An 18,303-nucleotide genomic window follows, 5' to 3' on the forward strand; every position below is an offset into this window, starting at 1 on the left:
TTGGCCTCCCAAAGTGTTGAGATTACAGGCATGAGTCACTGTGCCCAGCCCTCAGTTTAGACTCAGGGCAAGCCAGGCTGTCAGTCACTGTCACCATCGCCCATCCCCCCACCCCCTCCTGACCTCCCGCTCCACCTGAGGACGAGGCTGGATGACCAGGGCCAGGTGATCATAACCACAACAACAGCAACCATGTGCTAGGGACCTCTATGCGTCAGGCCCTACATATGCAGATAGGCGCGTCTCTGCCCTGCATGGCATATACTAGCTGCATGAAAGAATGGGTATTTGTTGAGTGACTGGACTGATGAGCCCCACGTTTTTTGCTGGTGGTGGTCAGAGGGCAGGGACTCTGGCAGCTAGAGGGGCTGTATTTTTAATTTCCTCTGTTACTGCCCTGCTCACCAAATGTCTGGGTGAGGAATACAGTCCTGCCCTGTATGAGCACGAACACTCATGGCTTTATTTATTTATTTATTTAGAGAAGGAGTCTCACTCTGTTGCCCAGGCTGGAGTGCAGTGGCGTGATCTTGGCTCACTGCAACCTCCGTCTCCCTGGCTCAAGCAATTCTCCTCCCTCAGCTTCCCCAGTAGCTGGGACTACAGGCACGTGCCACCACGCCTGACTAATTTTTGTATTTTTAGTGGAGATGGAGGTTTCACCATGTTGGCCAGGCTGGTCTTGAACTCCTGGCCTCAAGTGATCCGCCTGCCTTGGCCTCCCAAAGTGCTGGGATTACAGGAGTGAGCCACCGTGCCCAGCCCACTCATGGGTTTAATGAGAGAGACCGCAAATCATCATGGAGGAGGGGCCTAAATCCCCCAGAGGGAGAGGAGAGGCTGCAGCCAGGTAGCAAGCCCTCCTCTTATACTCAGGCCCAAAGGACTCTGTTCTGGGGAAGGGTCTATGGGACCAGAGTTGACTTTCTACCCTAAGGAGATGCCTTTTGTGGCAAAAGCTGGACTCAGCCTTGGGTACTCACTTGTTGGGGTGTGCCCTTGGGTAACGGCCTTAAAACCTCACTGTACCTCAGTAGGCACAACTGCGAATGGACCCAAATATTTCTGGCTGCTCTGGCTCCTCACAGGGTGGTCATGAGAAAACAGACGCCAGAATGCCTTGCAAGGCTAGACTGCAAAGCTCCAGGAGGATTTCATTCCCTGGAGTGTCCCAGCACCTAGAACAGTGCCTGGCACAAAGCAGGCGGCCAGCGAATGCTGCTGGGTGAACAAAATCTCTGGGGCATGTTGGGGATCTGGCCGTGCTATGGTCGCGCGCCAGACCCACCCCGGACATGGCTGCACTCATTCTTTTGGAAGTTCAGTGAAGTACAGGCTATGGTTCCCATTACCCAGAGGTGGAAACTGAGGCCCAGAGAACATGAGGAAACTTTGATGGAGTCACAATGTCTCTGCCGGAATCCAGGTCGATGGGGACCCCAAAAGCGGGTTTGGTGGAAGGAACTGGCAAAAGGGTGGGGAGCGTCAGGGACTGACCCTGGGCGCGCTGGGCTCGCGGGCAGCTCGTGGGTGGGGGTCCCCTCCCCTCTTGGCCCCCTCACCCTCCCTGTCCCGCCCGCACCTGCGTCCTTCCCTGGCCCGCGTCCGGGCTTCGCTCACCTGGCCCGGGCTCCCGCGGCGCTGCGTGCTCCCCGCGCTGCGCCAGACTCCGCGCCGCCAGGGCCACCGGGCCACCTCCTCCTCCAGAGGGGGCAGAACGGGGCGGAGCGTGGCATCCGGACCGCCCCCCCCCTCCCCCCGCTCCTCTGCACCCGGCGGGGAGCACCTGTATTCTCTCAGGTGGAGACCCACAGGCTCTCATAGAGGAGAAACTGAAGCCAGTAGGGCCGGGATGGGCGAAATGGTCCACGCTTCTGGTGGGAAAAGACACAAAGGCCCTGCGTGCCGGGCTCTGTCCTGCCGGCCAAGTCGTCCTAGAACCCCAAGAAAAAGGGTTTCATCTATATCTGGGAGCAGAATTGCTGGGTCATATGATTACTCTGTGTTTAGAGAAGAACCGCCAAACTGTTTTCTAAAGTAGCTGCACTATTTTACAACCCTACCAGCAGTGTATAGGGTTCCAATATTTTCACATCCTTACCAACACTTATTATCTATGTTTAAAATTTTAACTATTCTGTTGGGTGTGAAGTGGTGTCTCATTGTGGTTTCATTTATATTTCCTGATAGCTAATGCTGCTGAACATGTTTTCATGTGCTCATTGGCACATTAATGTGTTTTCTTTGGAGAAGTGTCTGTTCAAATCCTTTGCTCATTTTCAGCTATTTGTTGATTTTTAAGAGTTCTTTGTATATTCTGTATATAAATCCCTCATCAGATAAATGATTTGCAAATATTTAAACAAAAAGAAAAAAAGTTCTTCTATCATCCATCCTTCCACCCATCCATCCAACCTTCCATCCATCCATCCTTCCACCTATCCATCCATCCTTCCACTTATCCATCCAACCTTTCATCCATCCATCCTTCTACCTATCCATCCATCCTCCCACCTATCCATCCAACCTTCCATCCATCCATCCTTCCACCTATCCATACATCCTTCCACCTATCCATCCAACCTTCCATCATCCATCCTTCCACTTGTCCATCCAAACTTCTATCTGTCCATCCTTCCACTTATCCATCCAACCTTCCATCCGTCTGTACTTCTACCTGTCCGTCCAGCTTTCCATCTATCTGTATTTCCACCTGTCCATATGACCTTTCATCCATCCATTCTTCCACCTGTCCATCCAACCTTCCGTCATCTATCCTTCCACCTATCCATCCAAACTTCCATCCAACCTTCCACCCATCTAATTCATCCCATATGTCTTTCTTTCCTTCCTTCTACCCATCTATCTACTCTTCCTGTCTTGCAATCTTCCACTCATCTCTGTTGATTTATGCATCAATCACATCATTCTACTTTTGATGGATGCTTCTTCAGTGTTGGATAATATCACCCTTTGAAAACTCATGTTCAGCTGGGTGTGGCTCATGCCTGTAATCCCAGCACTTTGGGAGGCTGGGGTGGGCAGATCACTTGAGCCTAGGAGTTTGAGACCAGCGTGGGCAACATAGTGAGAGCCCATCTGTATGAAAAAATACAAAAAAATTAGCCAGGCATAGTGTTATGTGCTTGTAGTCCCAGCTACTTGGGAGGCTGAGGCAGGAGAATCACCTGAGCCTGGGAGGTGGAAGCTATGATGGGCTGTGATTGCGCCACTGCAATCTCACTGCTGGAAAGCTCAGGCAATGGAGTGAGATCCTGTCTCAGTAAAAGAAAACTCATGTTCACGTGGTGGTATTGGAGGGTCAGGCATATGCCCAAGAGCTCACAACTGCTGTAATGGAGCCACAGGGGCTGAGAGCAGCAAGGGCTGGTCACTTTGCTCTGAAAAGGACAACTGAAAAAGCCTCCACCCATACAACACCCTTTGTGGGCATAGGTGTGGGGAAGAGAAAAACAAAATCTTAGTCTGCATGTTGTATGAGCCAGATGGTAAGAGATCTTGCTTAATCCTCATAACTCTGGTTTAGCTCAATCTTAGAGACAGGGAAACAGGTTCAGAAAAGGGGCTCCAAATGTGGTGGGGAAAAGCCATGGGGTCTGTCCTGGATTTAAATCTTGGCTTTGCCACTTTCTTGCTGTGTGTCTTTGAGCACCTATGAGGCTCAGTTTCCTCATCTGTAAACTGCAAATGATGTGCACTTAATCGTTGCGATGCTGTGAGGTTTATGACTAACATGCTTTATGCAAAATGTTGAGCATGGTGCTGGCTCAATCAGTGCGCAAACAGTGGTAGCTGTTCTTCTCATGTAATGAGAAGTTGGGATTTGAACCTAGGTCCTGTCCTTCCCCACTTCATAAGCCATGTGTCTGAGTCCAACCTTCCATTCATAAAGGCCAGCCTCTTCTCCCACCAACAGGGTCAGAGAACTCACATTCTCCGGTACCAGCTGCTGACATTGTCTTGCAAAGAGAAGCATAACATATCTGTGATGGGTTGAATTGTGTTCTTCACAAAATTCATATGTGGAAGTCCCAATCCCACATACTTAACCCTAACTCTGCAAATAGAGTCATTGCAGATGTAATGAGTTAAGGTCATAGTGGAGTAAGGTGGGCCCCTACTCCAGTATGACTGGTGTTCTTATAAAGAGGGGAAATTTGGACAGAGATACGCACATAGGGAGAATTTCATGTGAGGACCTGAGTTATGCTGCCCAAAGCCAAGGAACTACCAGAATGGAGAAGTCTGGAATGGATCCTTCCCAGTGTCTTCAGAGGGAGCATGGCCCTGAGGGCACCTTAATCTTGAACTTCCAGCTTCCAGAACAGTAAGACAATAAATTTCCATTGTTTCATCCACTCAATTTGTGGTACTTTGTTATGACAGCTCTAGCAAATGAATACAACCACCACAGGCCCTTTTCTCTGTATTTACAGAGGCGACCCAAAATGGCAGCTGTGCAAGATGGACCAGACTGAGATTAAACACGGCAGGGGCTGTGGTCACCACTGCCTTCCTGGACCCAGCACAGAGCCTGGCCAAAGGAGGGTCTCATCAAGCCTTAGCAAGTGAGTTTCTTTTTTTGTTTTTTTGAGACAGAGTCTCTGTCGCCAGGCTGGAGTGCAGTGGCACGATCTCAGCTCACTGCCACCTCCACCTCCCGGGTTCAAGCGATTCTCCTAACTCAGCCTCCGAGTAGCTGGGATTACAGGTGTCCACCACCACACCTGGCTAATTTTTGTATTTTTGGTAGAGACAGGGTTTCTCCATGTTGGCCAGGCTGGTCTCGAACTCCTGGCCTTGAGCCATCTGCCTGCCTTGGTCTCCCTAAGTGCTGGGATTACAGGCATGAACCACCACACCTGGCCACAACTGAGTGTTTTTAAACAACTTGATGAATTTTTACTTATGTATACTTCAATGTAACTCCTACCTTGATCAAGATATATAATACTTTCATCATGCCAGATGTCCCCTTTGTGTTCCCCATCCCACAGGGTAACTACTATTTTGACTTCAATCGCCAATAAGGAATTTGGCTGGTTCTTGAACTTCATATAAATGACATTATACAGTATGTACTCTTTTGTGTCTGGTTTCTTTTGCCCAATATTATGAGACTGATGCATCTTGTTGAATATAGCTGTATAGATCATTCTTTTTTGGGGGTGCAGGCAGGGTTTCACTCTGTTGCCCAGGCTGGAGTGTAGTGGCATGATCAGGGCTCACTGCAGCCTCAACCTCTCCTGGGCTCAGGTGATCCTTGCACCTCAGCCTCCTGAGTAGCTGGCACTACAGGCATGCGCTTCCAAGCCTGGCTAATTTTTGTATTTTTTGTAGGATGGGTTTTCACCATGTTACCTAGGCTAGTCTCAAACTCCTGGGCTCAAGTCTTCTACCTGCCTTGGTCTCCCAAAGTGCTGGGATTTCAGGTGTGAGCCACCATGTCAACCGTTCATTCCTTTTAAATCGATGCACAGTATTTCACTGTAAAATGTATCAGATTTTATTTGCACATTCTGCCAGTGATGGACATTGGGTAGTTTCCAATTTTGAGCTCTAATGAATAAGGCTGCTGGAAAAATCCTTACATGTCTTTTGTCTAACATATGCGCTCATTACCCTTGGAGTGGAATTACTAGATCATAGAGTAGGCATATGTTTTACTTTAGTAGAAATTGCCAAATAGTCTTCCAAAGTTATTGAGTCAAATTACACATCCCTACCCCAACCCCTACCCTATTGGAATATGAGTGTTCCAACTGTTCCACATCTTGATATTGTAGTTCTTTGTTTTGTTTTGGTTTGGTTTTAGAGACAGGGTCTCATTCTGTTGCCCAGGCTGGAGTGCAATGGCCCAGGCTCAGCTCATTGCAACCTGTACTTCCCGGATTCAAGTGATTCTCGTGTCTCAACCTCCTGAGTAGCTGAAATTACAGGTGTGCACCACCATGCCCAGCTAATTTTTGTGTTTTTAGTAGAGACGGGGTTTCACTATGTTGGCCATGCTGGTCTCAAACTCCTGACTTCATGTGATCTACCCACCTCGGCCTCCCAAAGTGCTGGGATTACAGGTGTGAGCCACCAGGCCTGGCCATTTTGTTTTTTGTTTGTTTGTTTTTGTTTTTAAGAGACAGGGTCTTACTCTGTTGCCCAGGCTGGAGAACAGTGGCACAATCACAGCTCACTGCAGTCTCAAACTCCTGGGCTTAACTGATCCTCACGCCTCAGCCTCCTGAGTAGCTAAAACTGCATGCATCAGGCCACCATGCCTTGCTAATTTGTTTTAAATTTTTGAAGACATGGGGTCTTGCTATGTTGCCCAGGCTGGTGTTGAACTCCTGGCATCAAGCAATTCTCCCATCTCAGCCTCACAAAGTGTTGAGATTAGAGGCATGAGCCGCTGTGCCCAGCCCCAGTCTTTTTGATTTTAGTCATTCTAGTGAGATGTAGTGGCATCTTACTGTGGTTTTCATTTACATTTCCCTGGCAGGTAAGGCTGTTGAGCACCTTTTCATGTACCTATTGTCCATTTTAAAAATTGCATGGGCCGGGCGTGGTGACTCATGCCTGTAATCCCAGCACTTTGGGAGGCCAAGGTGGGCGGATCACCTGAGGTCAGGAATTTGAGACTAGCCTGGCCAACATGGTGAAACCCCGTCTCCACTAAAAATAAAAATAAAAATAGCTGGGTGTGGTGGCAGGTGCTTATAATTCCAGCTACTCTATTCGGGAGGCTGAGGCAGGAGAATCGCTTGAACCTGGGAGGCGGAGGTTGCAGTGAGCTGAGATTGTGCCACTGCACTCCAGCCTGGGCAAAAAGAATGAGACTCTATCTAAAAAAAAAAAAAAAAAAAAAAAAAATTTGGGATGGGCTAGGCATGGTGGCTCACGCCTATAATCCCAGCACTTTGGGAGACCAAGGCGGGCAGATCCCCTGAGATCAGGAGTTCAAGACCAGCCTGGCCAACATAGTGAAACCCCGTCTCTACTAAAAATACAAAAATTAGCCGGACGTGGTGGCAGGCCCCTGTAGTTCCAGCTGCTCAGGAGGCTGAGGCAGGAGAATCGCTTGAACCTGGGAGGCGGAGGTTGCAGTGAGCTGAGATTGTGCTACTGCACTCCAACCTGGGCAACAGAGCGAGACTCCGTTTAAAAAAAAAAAATTGGAATTTTTTCTTTTTCTTATTGAAATCCTTTATATAGTATGGTATGAGTCTTTTAATAAAGGTTGTCACTAAAAACTTACAAGCACACACACACGCCAATGATCATTTCAAACAGTTAAAGTCATGTTGATCCTATTAGTGGAATAAAAGTAATTGTTTTTAATTTTGGAAAATGACCCCGGATGAGCAGCCTTCACTTCAGTTTGGTTGGGCAGGGATGGAGGGTGGTGGTGAGGCTCACTTGTTTCTTCTTCCTCCAGGATGGGCTGACTGTGACTCTGCATTAGCCTGTTATGGACCAGGCTGGAGACCACCCCATCTACTGCTTTCCAGAGCTAGGCTCCCACAGCTCAGCCGCCTGCTCACTGTTCATCATGCGTCTCCCATGTGGCAGCTTCTGGGGACCTGCAGACCCTGGGACAGTAGTCTCATCCCAAGGGAGCTCACAGTCAAGGAGAAGAGCTAGATCAGCGAGCAAGGTGGCGTGACATGGAGTGCTGAGTGCGAGAGTTCTGCGTGGTCAGGATGCTGCCAGAGAAAGACTGGAGGCCCCTGGCTCTAGGTGGGTCCCAGGGAGCTGATGTCATTTGAGCTGTGCCTTGATGGGTGAGCAGGAGTCTCCGGGCAGAGGAGGCAAGAAGCCCCGTTCAGGCAGGGGGTTGGTTTAGGGCTTCCCAGAGAGGGACAGTCTAGTGGCTGGAGAGTAGGGTGTGCTGCGGGACAGGGCTTGAGAGTTAGATTAGACCCAGGAATGGACCCTCACACAAAAGACAGAGCCTTTCCTTCCTCAGCTTCCAGGGAGTCCTGGTACCAGGAATCGTGTTCCCTGCGGGTCACAGCATTCCACCCCATCCTGCCCTCGGGGCCGAGATTTGGTCAGTGAGTGGTCCTTTGCAGGATGACATTTCTGTTTTATTGACCACAAAATAGAGCATGCCACTTGGTGCTTAGTGCACACTCAGGCAGTGTGGGGTCTAGCCCCTCCCCTTACCTGAGAACACTTCTCTGGGAAAGAGTGACCTTTGGTTCTGCATCATTTTTCTTCTGGAGTTGGGATCTGGTGGGCACGAGATGAAGAAAGATGGTCTCCCTGGTGCCCAGTGGGCTGGCTGGGAGAAGCAGGGCAGGAACCCTTGGAGCAAGGGTACCATGATGGGTGCGGCCCTTCTGGATGGGGTCCGGGGTCTCCATGGGCAGTAGCCAAATGGCAGGCGGGAAAGGCTGCGTGAAGGGCATACCTGAAGGACTGGGCCTGCCAGAGGAAGCTTCTGGCCTTGGTGATCTCCTGGGCCAGCCTCCTTAAATCATCTCCTTCAAATGGTGGCAGCGTGGGATCCTTGAAAAGGGGAAGTGAGTGTGAAGTTTGATCCATTAGACAGATGGGAGCTGAAAATCCAAAATCTCAAAAAAAGCATTTTAGAGCTAATCACGTTCTGGCTTCCACCCAGTGCAGGAAATCTTGTGAGCCTCCGCTTGTATATCTCCAGGAACAGGAAGCTCACTACCTATCAGGACAGTCATTCTGCAAAGGGGATACTTTGAAATACGATGTGTGAGAGTCAGTGTAGGGAGGGGACGGTGGCAAAGCAAGATAGTGTCAGAAATTGAGTGAAGGTGGCCCCACTCTGGGCCAGTGGAACAGAAATGGCATAGGTTCCTTATCTCACCGCTATTCAGTAAAATCTGTTCAGTCATTTTTTGCATTTCTTCTAGTAAAATAGATTCACGGGTATGCTTTTTATCTGGTTGATTTTAGACAGAGCCTTGCTCTGTTGTCCTGGCTGGAGGGCAGTGGAGTGATCATGGCTCACTGTAGCCTCAAACTCCTGGGCTCAAGCTATCCTCCCACTTCAGCCTCCCAAGTAGCTAGGACCACAGGCATCTGCTACCACACCTGGCTGAGGCATGCTTTTTAAAAAAATGTTAATAAAATTTCACCACCTAGCCTTAAAAATACATCTTACCAATCCTAGCACTTTGGGTGGCTGAGGTGGGCAGATCACTTGAGGTCAGGAGTTTGAGACCAGCCTGGCCAATATGATGAAACCTCATCTCCAGTAAAAATATAAAAATTAGCTGGGTGTGGTGGCAGGCACCTGTAATCCTAGCTACTCAGGAGGCTGAGACATGAGAATCACTTGAACCCAGGAGGCAGAGGCTGAAGTGAGCTGAGATCGTGCCACTGCACTCCAGCCTGATGACACAGTAAGACTTCGTCTCAAAAAAAAAAAAAAAGAAAAAGAAAAAAAGAAAAAAACTACATGTCTCACAGTTCATAAGCCCTAAGAAAGAGAGGAAACCATCCCTTCTGCCTAAGTAGCACAGCAATCCCAGTCTGCATGAAAAAACAATTCAGAGAATCTGATTTGATAAGGTATTAAGCTGAGAGCCTTAAACATATCATCACTTGTTTTCCTATGTAGTAAGGACACTTGGGTGAATATTCATTACTTTTACCAATTTGTTCTGTTCTCTGTATTATTTATGATACTTGTCCCTAGAAGAGCTAGTTGAACAAAGGAGTCATGTAAGGCTACCCAGACTTCAAAGATTATGCCAGCCGAGCCTGATGGTTCACGCCTGTAATGCCAACACTTTGGGAAGCTTAGGTGGGAAGATTACTTAATCCTAGGAGTTTGAGATCAGCCTGGGCAACATGGTGAGATCCTGTTTCTACAAAAAATTCAAGAAATTAGCTGGGCGTGGTGGCGCACCTGTGATCCCATCTACTCCGGAGGCTGAGGTGGAAAGATTGCCCAAGTTCAGGAGGTGGAGGCTGTACTGAGCTGTGATTGCACCACTGCACTTTAGCCTGGGCAACGGAATGAGACCCTGTCTCAAAAAAAAAAAAAAAAAGAAAAAGAAAAAAAAAATTATGCCATGTCCTGTGAAAGTAACCCTTAACCTCTGAAAAGAAATCTGGAATTCTGATTGGTTGTCTTACTTGATAATTTGTTGCCCTGGGAATGTTATCACTGGCAACACTGCATTCCTTAAAGGTATAAATATGTGCAGAATTTTCCTATTAAGTCAGAAGTAGATCACTGAAATCTATGACTTTACTAGATTTATTACTTCATAGATAACCTATGACTTTGCTAGATCTATTGCTTAACAGATAACTTGAATGTCTGTGTTTCAATGAATTGAACCCCAGAAGACACAAATATGTAGGAATTAAAGCACAAAGGTTAAGATCGTGGGTGTCTTGGGGCTCTAGCTATACCACTTCCTCTGACTTTAGTTTTTTTTTTTGTTGTTTGTTTTGAGACGGAGTCTTGCTCTGTCACTCAGGCTGGAGTGCAGTGGCGCAGTCTTGGCTCACTGCAAACTCTGTCTCCCAGGTTCAAACAATTCTGCCTCAGCCTCTTGAGTAACTGGGATTACAGATGCACACCACCATGCCCGGCTAATTTTTGTATTTTCAGTAGAGATGTCATGTCACCATGTTGGCCAGGCTGGTCTCAAACTCCTGACCTCAAGTGATCCACCCATCTCGGCCTCCCAACGTGCTGGGATTACAGGTGTGCGCCACCGTGCCCAACTTTAGGTGTATTCTTAAACCTCGCTGGGCCTGCTGTTCATCTGTTAAATGGGTATAATATTAAAAGAGGTAATCTACATAAAGCCACATAAATTTCCAACACAGACAAACTGGTCTGATCATCAGGAAATATAACAACACCCTCAAATCCTGCTTCTTTCCCAGTCTTGAGGAGAGTCAGCCTAAAAGGACAGTGGCAGGGAAACCCAATCCTTTTAAGTTAATATTTTGTCTCAACGAAAAGCAGAGATCTTTTTAGTCAGAAGGAAAACCGAGGACAGGCATGGTGGCTCATGCCTGTAATTCTAACACTTTGGGAGGCCAAGGTGGGAGGTTCACTTGAGCCCAGGAGTTCAAGAAGGAAAACCCCATGCCTGTTGATATTTTATTGAGCTGTTTCAACAGACCTCATGTTCAGTGGCTCTGCAACTCACGTTTTCATTGATGAAGCCTTTGGTCAGCAGGCCACACATTTTGGAGAGTGTGTCCTCACCCACAGGGCAGTGATAGCGTCCGCCAGTGAAGGAAGCCAGCTTTCTCAGGAACTCAACCGCCGCTCTGGAAGGAAGGGACAGAGGGCTGGTGGGGAGGCTGACTGACCAGCCTAGTTCGTGTGACTTCCCCAGGGGAACTTAAGTCTGTGGGGCTTAAGAGAAATCAGCCTGGCAATGGGCAGTGGCTTGTGCCATGGAGACCACCATTAGAACATCAAAGGACACTTTCCCCACCAATTTATGGATGGCTATAGCAACTGCTGCTGCTTGAGGGAAGAGGAGTCCCCGTGTTCCCCTTGTGAGTGTCGCCATTTAGCCTGGACCCCCTCAAACCACACAGCCCACACACTCCAGCCCCCATTTCTTCTTTTCTTTTTTGAGACAGAGTCTTAGTCTGTTACCCAGGCTGGAGTGATCTTGCATGATCTTGGCTCACTGCAACCTCTGCCTCCTGGGTTCAAGCGATTCCCCTGCCTCAGCCTCCTGAGTAGCTGGGACTACAGGCACCGGCCACCACACCAGGCTAATTTTTGTATGTTTTTAGTAGAGACGGGGTTTCGCTATGTTGGCCAGGCTGGTTTCGAACTCCTGACCTTAGGTGATCTGCCTGCCTTGGCCTCCCAAAGTGCTGGGATTACAGGTGTGAGCCATCGTGCCCAGCCTAGCCCCCATTTCTTTATGGGACACTTATCCAGTGCCTACTATGTGTTAGGCCTGCAAAGGACACATATTACACTTATGGGGCTTATGGTTTAGACCCAGAGATAAAATATGTCCCTATGTAGTCTGTTTTGCTAATAGTAAAGTTTTGATTTTTAAAGGAGCTGAGTCTTATCTGACGTGTTCTTTTTCACATTTTTGTTTTGCTTTGTAGAGAGAGAATCTTGCTATGATATCCAGGCTGGTCTCGAACTCCTGGCCTCAAGTGATCCTCCCACCTCAGTCTCCCAAAGCACAGGGATTATAGGCATGAGCCATGGTGCCCAGTCATAACACATGTTCTATAGTGATCGTTTATAAAAATAACCATGATGAGGCTACATTAATATTTTTCTTTCTAGCTTTTCCCCTAAATGTCCCCTAAATACTCACAAATGTGATCCCAGGGGAGAGTATGAGGGAGACTGTGACATGACTGTGTGAATCTCGTGCAAATGTGTTTCCAGGCTGGAGGAAGTCAGAGGGAAATGTCTGAGTAAAGAGAGGGGTTTTCACCCTGTGGTGTGACACCTGCTTGGGTGCTCTAGAAAAACAATGCTTCTTCTAATTTCTTTCTTTTTTTTTTTTTTTTTTGACAGTCTCACTCTGTTGCCCAGGCTAGAGTGCCATGGAGCAACCTCGGCTGACTGCAACCTCTGCCTCCTTGGATCAAGCGATTCTCATGTCTCAGTCTCCTGAGTAGCTGGGATTACAGGCGCATGCCACCACGCCTGTCTAATTTTTATATTTTTAGTAGAGACAGGGTTTCACCATGTTGGCCAGGTTGGTCTTGAACTCCTGACCTCAAGCGATCCACCTGCCTCAACCTCCCAAAGTGCTGGGATTACAGGCGTGAGCCAGCACGCCCGGCCACTTCTCCTAATTTCTGATTTGCAGGATTAGGACCCAGGAGAGATTGGTGTCTAAGCGAGCAGGTAGATTAGGTGGGGAGCTTGGATCTCCCTGCTGAGATGTGTGGCTCCATATCGCGCACCTGTCTGAGCAGTTCAAGGAAATGGTGTGCAGTTTCACATCTCTTTTCTCCCTGAGTCTTTGGACTTCATTTAGGACAAGGCTGCAGCTTGTGTCTGGCTTTCCGTCGGTCAGGAGGTACAGTCCTTCCAGATCATGGAAACTGAAGGCTTTCTGAAAGAACACAGGACGGCTGTCAGGCTCAGGGGAGAGGCTCACCCGGAAGACAAGAACCAAATGCCTAAAGGTGGTGCCTGCTGCCGCCTGCCTCTGCCAAAATGCATCTGATTGGATGCCTCTGACCTGTTCAAAAAGACTGAGAGATTCTCTTTCAGCCTCAGACAGACCAAGGAAGGTGCTGAGGTTTAGGAGGAAGAGCATGGCTCGCTGCCTAGCTGGTTAATCCCAAGCAAGTCACTTAACCTCTCTGAGCCTCTGTGTCTTCATCTATTTTTCTTTAATTTTTATTTTTTTGAGATGGAGTTTCGTTCTTGTTGCCCAGGCTGGAGTGCAATGGTGCAATCTCGGCTCACTGCAACCTCTGCCTCCTGGGTTCAAGCAATTCTCCTGCTTCAGCCTCCCAAGTAGTTGGGATTACAGGCATGTGCCACCATGCCCAGCTAATCTTCTGTATTTAGTAGAGATGGGGTTTCACCATGTTGGTCAGGATGGTCTTGAACTCCTGACCTCAGGTGATCCACCTGCCTTGCCCTCCCAAAGTGCTGGGATTACAGGTGTAAGCCACCGCACTCAGCCTGTGTCTTCGTCTATAACGTGAGAACATTGAGAATTCTTTTCTCACTGGCGTGTTGGGAAGATGAAATGTAGTGCTTTGTCAATTCTAAAGTGCCCTTTGTAAATCCTAAAGCATCGTGCAGTGTCAGCACAGGGGATGATGGTATTTGTTTTGCATCAAGGTCGGGCTCCATGGTGGGACTTGCCAGCAATGCTTGCAAGATGGAGGTGCTGCCCTGAGCTTGCAGGTGGGTCACCCATTGCATAGCCTCATGACACGCTGCATCTGTGGTCTCCACCAGCGTGTCCTGCCACAACTGAAGGCTCTCTGCAAAGCTGAGCAGGTTAAAACTGGGAAGGAGGAAAAGAGGAGGTGAGGGGCAGAGAAGGGGAGAAAGAGATTGGTTAGAATAGGCCTGTCTAGACTGAAGACCCCTACAATGAGCCCCGTGGCCTCTCAGGGAGAGGGCTGTGGGGCCTCTTGAGAATGAGAGGGTACATACTGACGATTTGGATGCAGACAGAGATAGATTTAAATCCCAGCTCAAGCCAGACACAGTGACTTGTGCCTGTAATCCCAGTACTTTGGAAGGCCAAGCTGGGAGGATTGCTTGAGGCCAGGAGTTCAAGACCAGCCTGGGCAACATAGTGAGACCCCCCATCTCTACAAAAAAATTAAAAAAAAAATTAGCCAGGCATGGTGGTGTGTGCCTATAGTCCAAGCTACTTGGGAGGCTGAGGTGTGAGATCACTTGAGCCCAGGACGCTGAGGCTGCAGTGAGCTATGATCACACCACTGCACTCCAGCCTAGGCAACAGAGTGAGACCCTGTGTCAAACAAACAAACAACAAATCCAAACAATCCTAGCTCAGCCAGTGACTGGTTACCCAATCTTCAGCAAGTGTCTTAACCTCTTGAAGTCTTGGCTTCTCTTTCTGAAAAATGGGGGCTGATAACAGCAACGCCTCACGGGCTCATTGTGAGAGTTGATGAAATGATGCGTGTAAAGCATCTGGTGCACAGGAAGTACTCAAGAAATGTGTACTCTGATTAAGGCAAGAAAGAGGCCTAGTCTAAGATGAGAGTCCCCTGGGGTCCCCTTAGGGTCAACCCTTCCGGATAGGGAAAATAAACAACTTCCTCCACTCAAAAATCAAGTTCACAAAAATTTAAAAAATTAAATAAATAATTAAAAAAAATCAAGTTCAGCTGAAAGCCATACTTTAAGGCCACATAGTGGTTCCTCTGCTGTGCCTGCAATTGTCCCTAGGCCTGAAATTGCGTTCCTTTTTTTTTTTTTTTTTTTGAGACAGCGTCTTACTCTGTTGCCCATGCAGGAGTGCACTGGTGCAATCATAGCTCACTGCAGCCTCAACCTCCTGGGCTCAAGTGATCCTCCTTCCTCAGCCTCCCAAGTAGTTGGGGCTACAGGTGCACACCACCATACCCAGCTGATTTTTAAATGTTTGTAGAGATGGGGTGTCACTTTGTTGCTGAGGCTGGTCTTGAACTCCTGAGCTCAAGTGATCCTCCTGCCTTGGCCCCCCAAATTGCCGGGATTACAGGTATAAGCCACCATACCCAGCCTCTAAAAACTGCTTTCCTTCACAGCAGAGCAGAATACAGTGCTCTTTCCTACTCAAATGCGTTACTCAGAAGAGCATCTCAGAAACTCCAGGCCTGCTGACACTGAGAGGAGACGGCGTGCTTGACCAGGGAAGCCCCGGGAACTGCCCCTTTGATCTTCCTGATCAGCCTTCGCCTCTTACCTGTCACAGCGCTTCCTCAGCTGTTCCCAAATCAGCAAAACCAGCTCTGTCTTCACCTGCTGCAGGTAAGGGCCCATGGACCCTGACGTGTCCAGCAAAATGCATACTTTGCTCTCCAAAATGGTGCCAAACAGTCGGCGGCTCCCTGCTCCGAGACAGGTGGGGCAGAGGCAGGGGGTGAGGGGTCCCTCCTCCTGGGTGGTTTCCCTCACTGTATCTATCAACTATAAAGTCTTGCAACACCTGTTGCCTGCCTGATCATTGATCGGATGTCACCCCACTGGGAGACGGCCTTTGTGGTGCTGTGGGAGGGGGCGATTGTCCAAGGGCAGACCTGATCAGTGGTTTGGGCTTTAGGAGATCAAGATTTCAGCTCTGGCTTTGTCTGTGATGAGTTGTACAAGCGGTTAAACCTCCTGGGCTTGAGTTTCCTCATCCTTAAAGTATCAATAGTATCATGATATTGCTATAATTGCTATAATGATATCAATAGTATCATGATATTGCTTTGAAGTATTAGATAGTGTTTGGGTGTGTACTGGTATGTCAGCTGGGGGACTTGTACTACAAAAGAAATCGCTGGGTCTCTGGTTTTAAGTCACCATTCCCAGGGGTAATGTGAACCGAGAGTAGAGAGAGGCTCATGGCTTCTCTGTCCCAGCTCAGCCTCTGACCTGACAACTGTACCTGGAGCAGCAGTTATCATGATGCCCCTGTCTGTGGACCATCTATACCAGGTCCTACTGCAGAGGACTGGACCTAATGAATTTACATAGACCCTGAGTGGCACATACAAGGCCACCTGTAGGATCTCCATATAGGACTCCCTTCCTCCCTCCTCCTATTGCCCTAGAAACCCTCCAGGCCCCATAGCCTGAATCCCCTCCTGTGCAGTTCTAGCTGTCTGCCCACCTTCTTGGGTTTGATGCTTCAGACCATCTCTTAATCCACAGCCCAACCCTGTCCATTTGCCTCTCCAGGAGGGGACTTGGTGCTCTCTGAAAAGAGGTCCGCAGTGGCTTACACCTATAATCCCAGGACTTTGGGAGGCCGAGGCAGGAGGATCGCTTGAGCCTAGGAGTTCAGAGCTAGCCTGCGCAACATAGCGAGACTCTGTATCTTAAAAAAATAAATAAAGTAAGCTGGGCATGGTGGCACGTGCCTGTAGTCTCAGCTCCTTGCAAGGCTGAGGTGGGAGGATTGCTTGTGCCCAGTTCGAGGCCGCAGTGAGCCATGACTGCACCACTGGACTCCAGACTAGGTGACAGAGCAAGACCATGTTTCTAAAATAAAATAATAATAATAATAAATAAACAGAGGGTTTCTGCTCTATTAGTTCCCCTTACCATCTGTACCTCCAGGGGTTGTTTTGCTAGGGCCCAGTCAATATTAAAGCAAACCTTTTGACAGTGAGCCCCTTGTCATTTGCAGGAAGGCAAGGTGTGGCAGGTGGCCTTGCAGAGCAGGCTGTGACGTGTGTGAGCTCCCGCTGGAGCTCTTGGGCCCATGTTCGACCTACCTGTTATCCAGCCCCTTGCCTGTCCTCTGAACCCACTGTAAGTTTTTATTTTGGACAGAGTTTCACTCTTGTTGCCCAGGCTGGAGTGCAGTGATACGATCTCAGCTCACTGCAACCCCTGCAATTCTCCTGCCTCAGCCTCCCAAGTAGCTGGGATTACGGGTGCCCGCCACCATGCCTGGCTAATTTTTTGTATTTTTAGTAGGGTATTTTTATATTTTCATCATGTTGGCCAGGCTGGTTTCAAACTACTGACTGGTGATCCAACCGCCTCGGCTTCCCAAAGTGCAGAGATTACAGGCATGAGCCACCACGCCCAGCCTCCCAGTGTCATGTTGTACCTGGATGATGTTCCTGGCCTAATCCTCTGATCTGCAGTTCTCGAAGGCCTGGCTTTGGAAGGACTGATACTGGGGTCCCTGGGGGTAGCCTTCCACATCCCCTCATGCTCCTCCACCCTTCAGGGCAGTGGACAGGCTCACCGGACAGCAGCCACTGCAGCCTCTGGACATAGCGCCTTAACACCTTCTCCAAGTGCCTGATGTACACCTCCATCTCCCCAGGCGTCCACTGAATGTGTCTCACCACTCCCTGGGTTAAGGCAAGTGGAGGCAAGTATCCACCCCATCAGCCGTTTCTTCATATCCCCATCACCCCCTAAAATTGTTTGTTCCATCATGGTTAACAATTCTCAAAACATTTGTTGGCTGGGCATGGTAGCTCATCCCTGTAATCCCAGTGCTTTGGGAGGCCGAGACAGGAGGATTGCTTGAGCCCAGGAGATCAAGACCAGCCTGGGCAACATAGGGAGACCTCATCTCTTCCAAAAACAGAAAAATAGCAGGCGTGGTGGCATATGCCTGTGGTCCCAGCTGCTTAGGGGAGGCTGAGGTGGGAGGGTTGCCTGAGCCCAGGGAGGTAGAGGCTGCAGTGAGCTGCAATTGCACCACTGCACTCCTGCCTGGATGACAGAGCAAGATCCTGTCTCAACAAACAAACAAAAACCCATAAAAAACAACCATCTGTTAAGCATATGTTTTTTGTTTGTTTGTTTAAAGCCTTTTTCTTTTATTAAACTAGTAGATTTATGGTTCTACAAAGGAGTAGGGAATTAGGATGATTTTGGTTTTTGGCAAATGCAGTTGCTGTATTAATAAAAATCATAATAATCTCTAATTTTTTTTTTTTTTGAGACAGAGTCTTACTCTGTTGCCCAGGCTGGAGTGCAGTGGTGCGATCTCGGCTTACTGCAGCCTCTGCCTCCCGGGTTCAAGCGATTCTCCTGCCTCAGCCTCCTGAGTAGCTGGGACTACAGGCGCACGGCACCATGACTGGCTAATTTTTGTATTTACGCTAGAGATGGGGTTTCACTGTGTTGGC

The 18,303-nt window shown here is 48.6% G+C and overlaps 1 protein-coding gene across 3 annotated transcripts in view; it reads right to left on the minus strand.

The window, feature by feature from the left end:
• Window positions 1–720: 720 nt before the first annotated feature.
• The window catches only part of VWA3A (von Willebrand factor A domain containing 3A), an 81,123-nt gene continuing 63,540 nt past the window's right edge, over window positions 721–18,303 (minus strand). For 2 of the 3 annotated variants that reach the window (XM_033217780.1, XM_033217779.1), the window contains 9 exons: window positions 17,406–17,514; window positions 15,405–15,549; window positions 13,841–13,985; window positions 12,922–13,073; window positions 11,169–11,292; window positions 8,429–8,526; window positions 8,182–8,247; window positions 1,621–1,874; window positions 721–1,464 (listed from right to left, as the gene is read on the minus strand). In XM_033217780.1, the coding sequence (XP_033073671.1) occupies window positions 1,349–1,464; window positions 1,621–1,874; window positions 8,182–8,247; window positions 8,429–8,526; window positions 11,169–11,292; window positions 12,922–13,073; window positions 13,841–13,985; window positions 15,405–15,549; window positions 17,406–17,514 (1,209 nt within the window). In that variant the 3' untranslated portion in view covers window positions 721–1,348. The remainder of the gene's footprint in view (window positions 1,465–1,620; window positions 1,875–8,181; window positions 8,248–8,428; window positions 8,527–11,168; window positions 11,293–12,921; window positions 13,074–13,840; window positions 13,986–15,404; window positions 15,550–17,405; window positions 17,515–18,303) is intronic. The other variant, XM_033217778.1, reaches the window with a different exon arrangement.

This window comes from Trachypithecus francoisi, unplaced genomic scaffold (assembly GCF_009764315.1).
Source record: "Trachypithecus francoisi isolate TF-2019V2 unplaced genomic scaffold, Tfra_2.0 Lachesis_group10, whole genome shotgun sequence".
NCBI lineage: Eukaryota > Metazoa > Chordata > Mammalia > Primates > Cercopithecidae > Trachypithecus > Trachypithecus francoisi.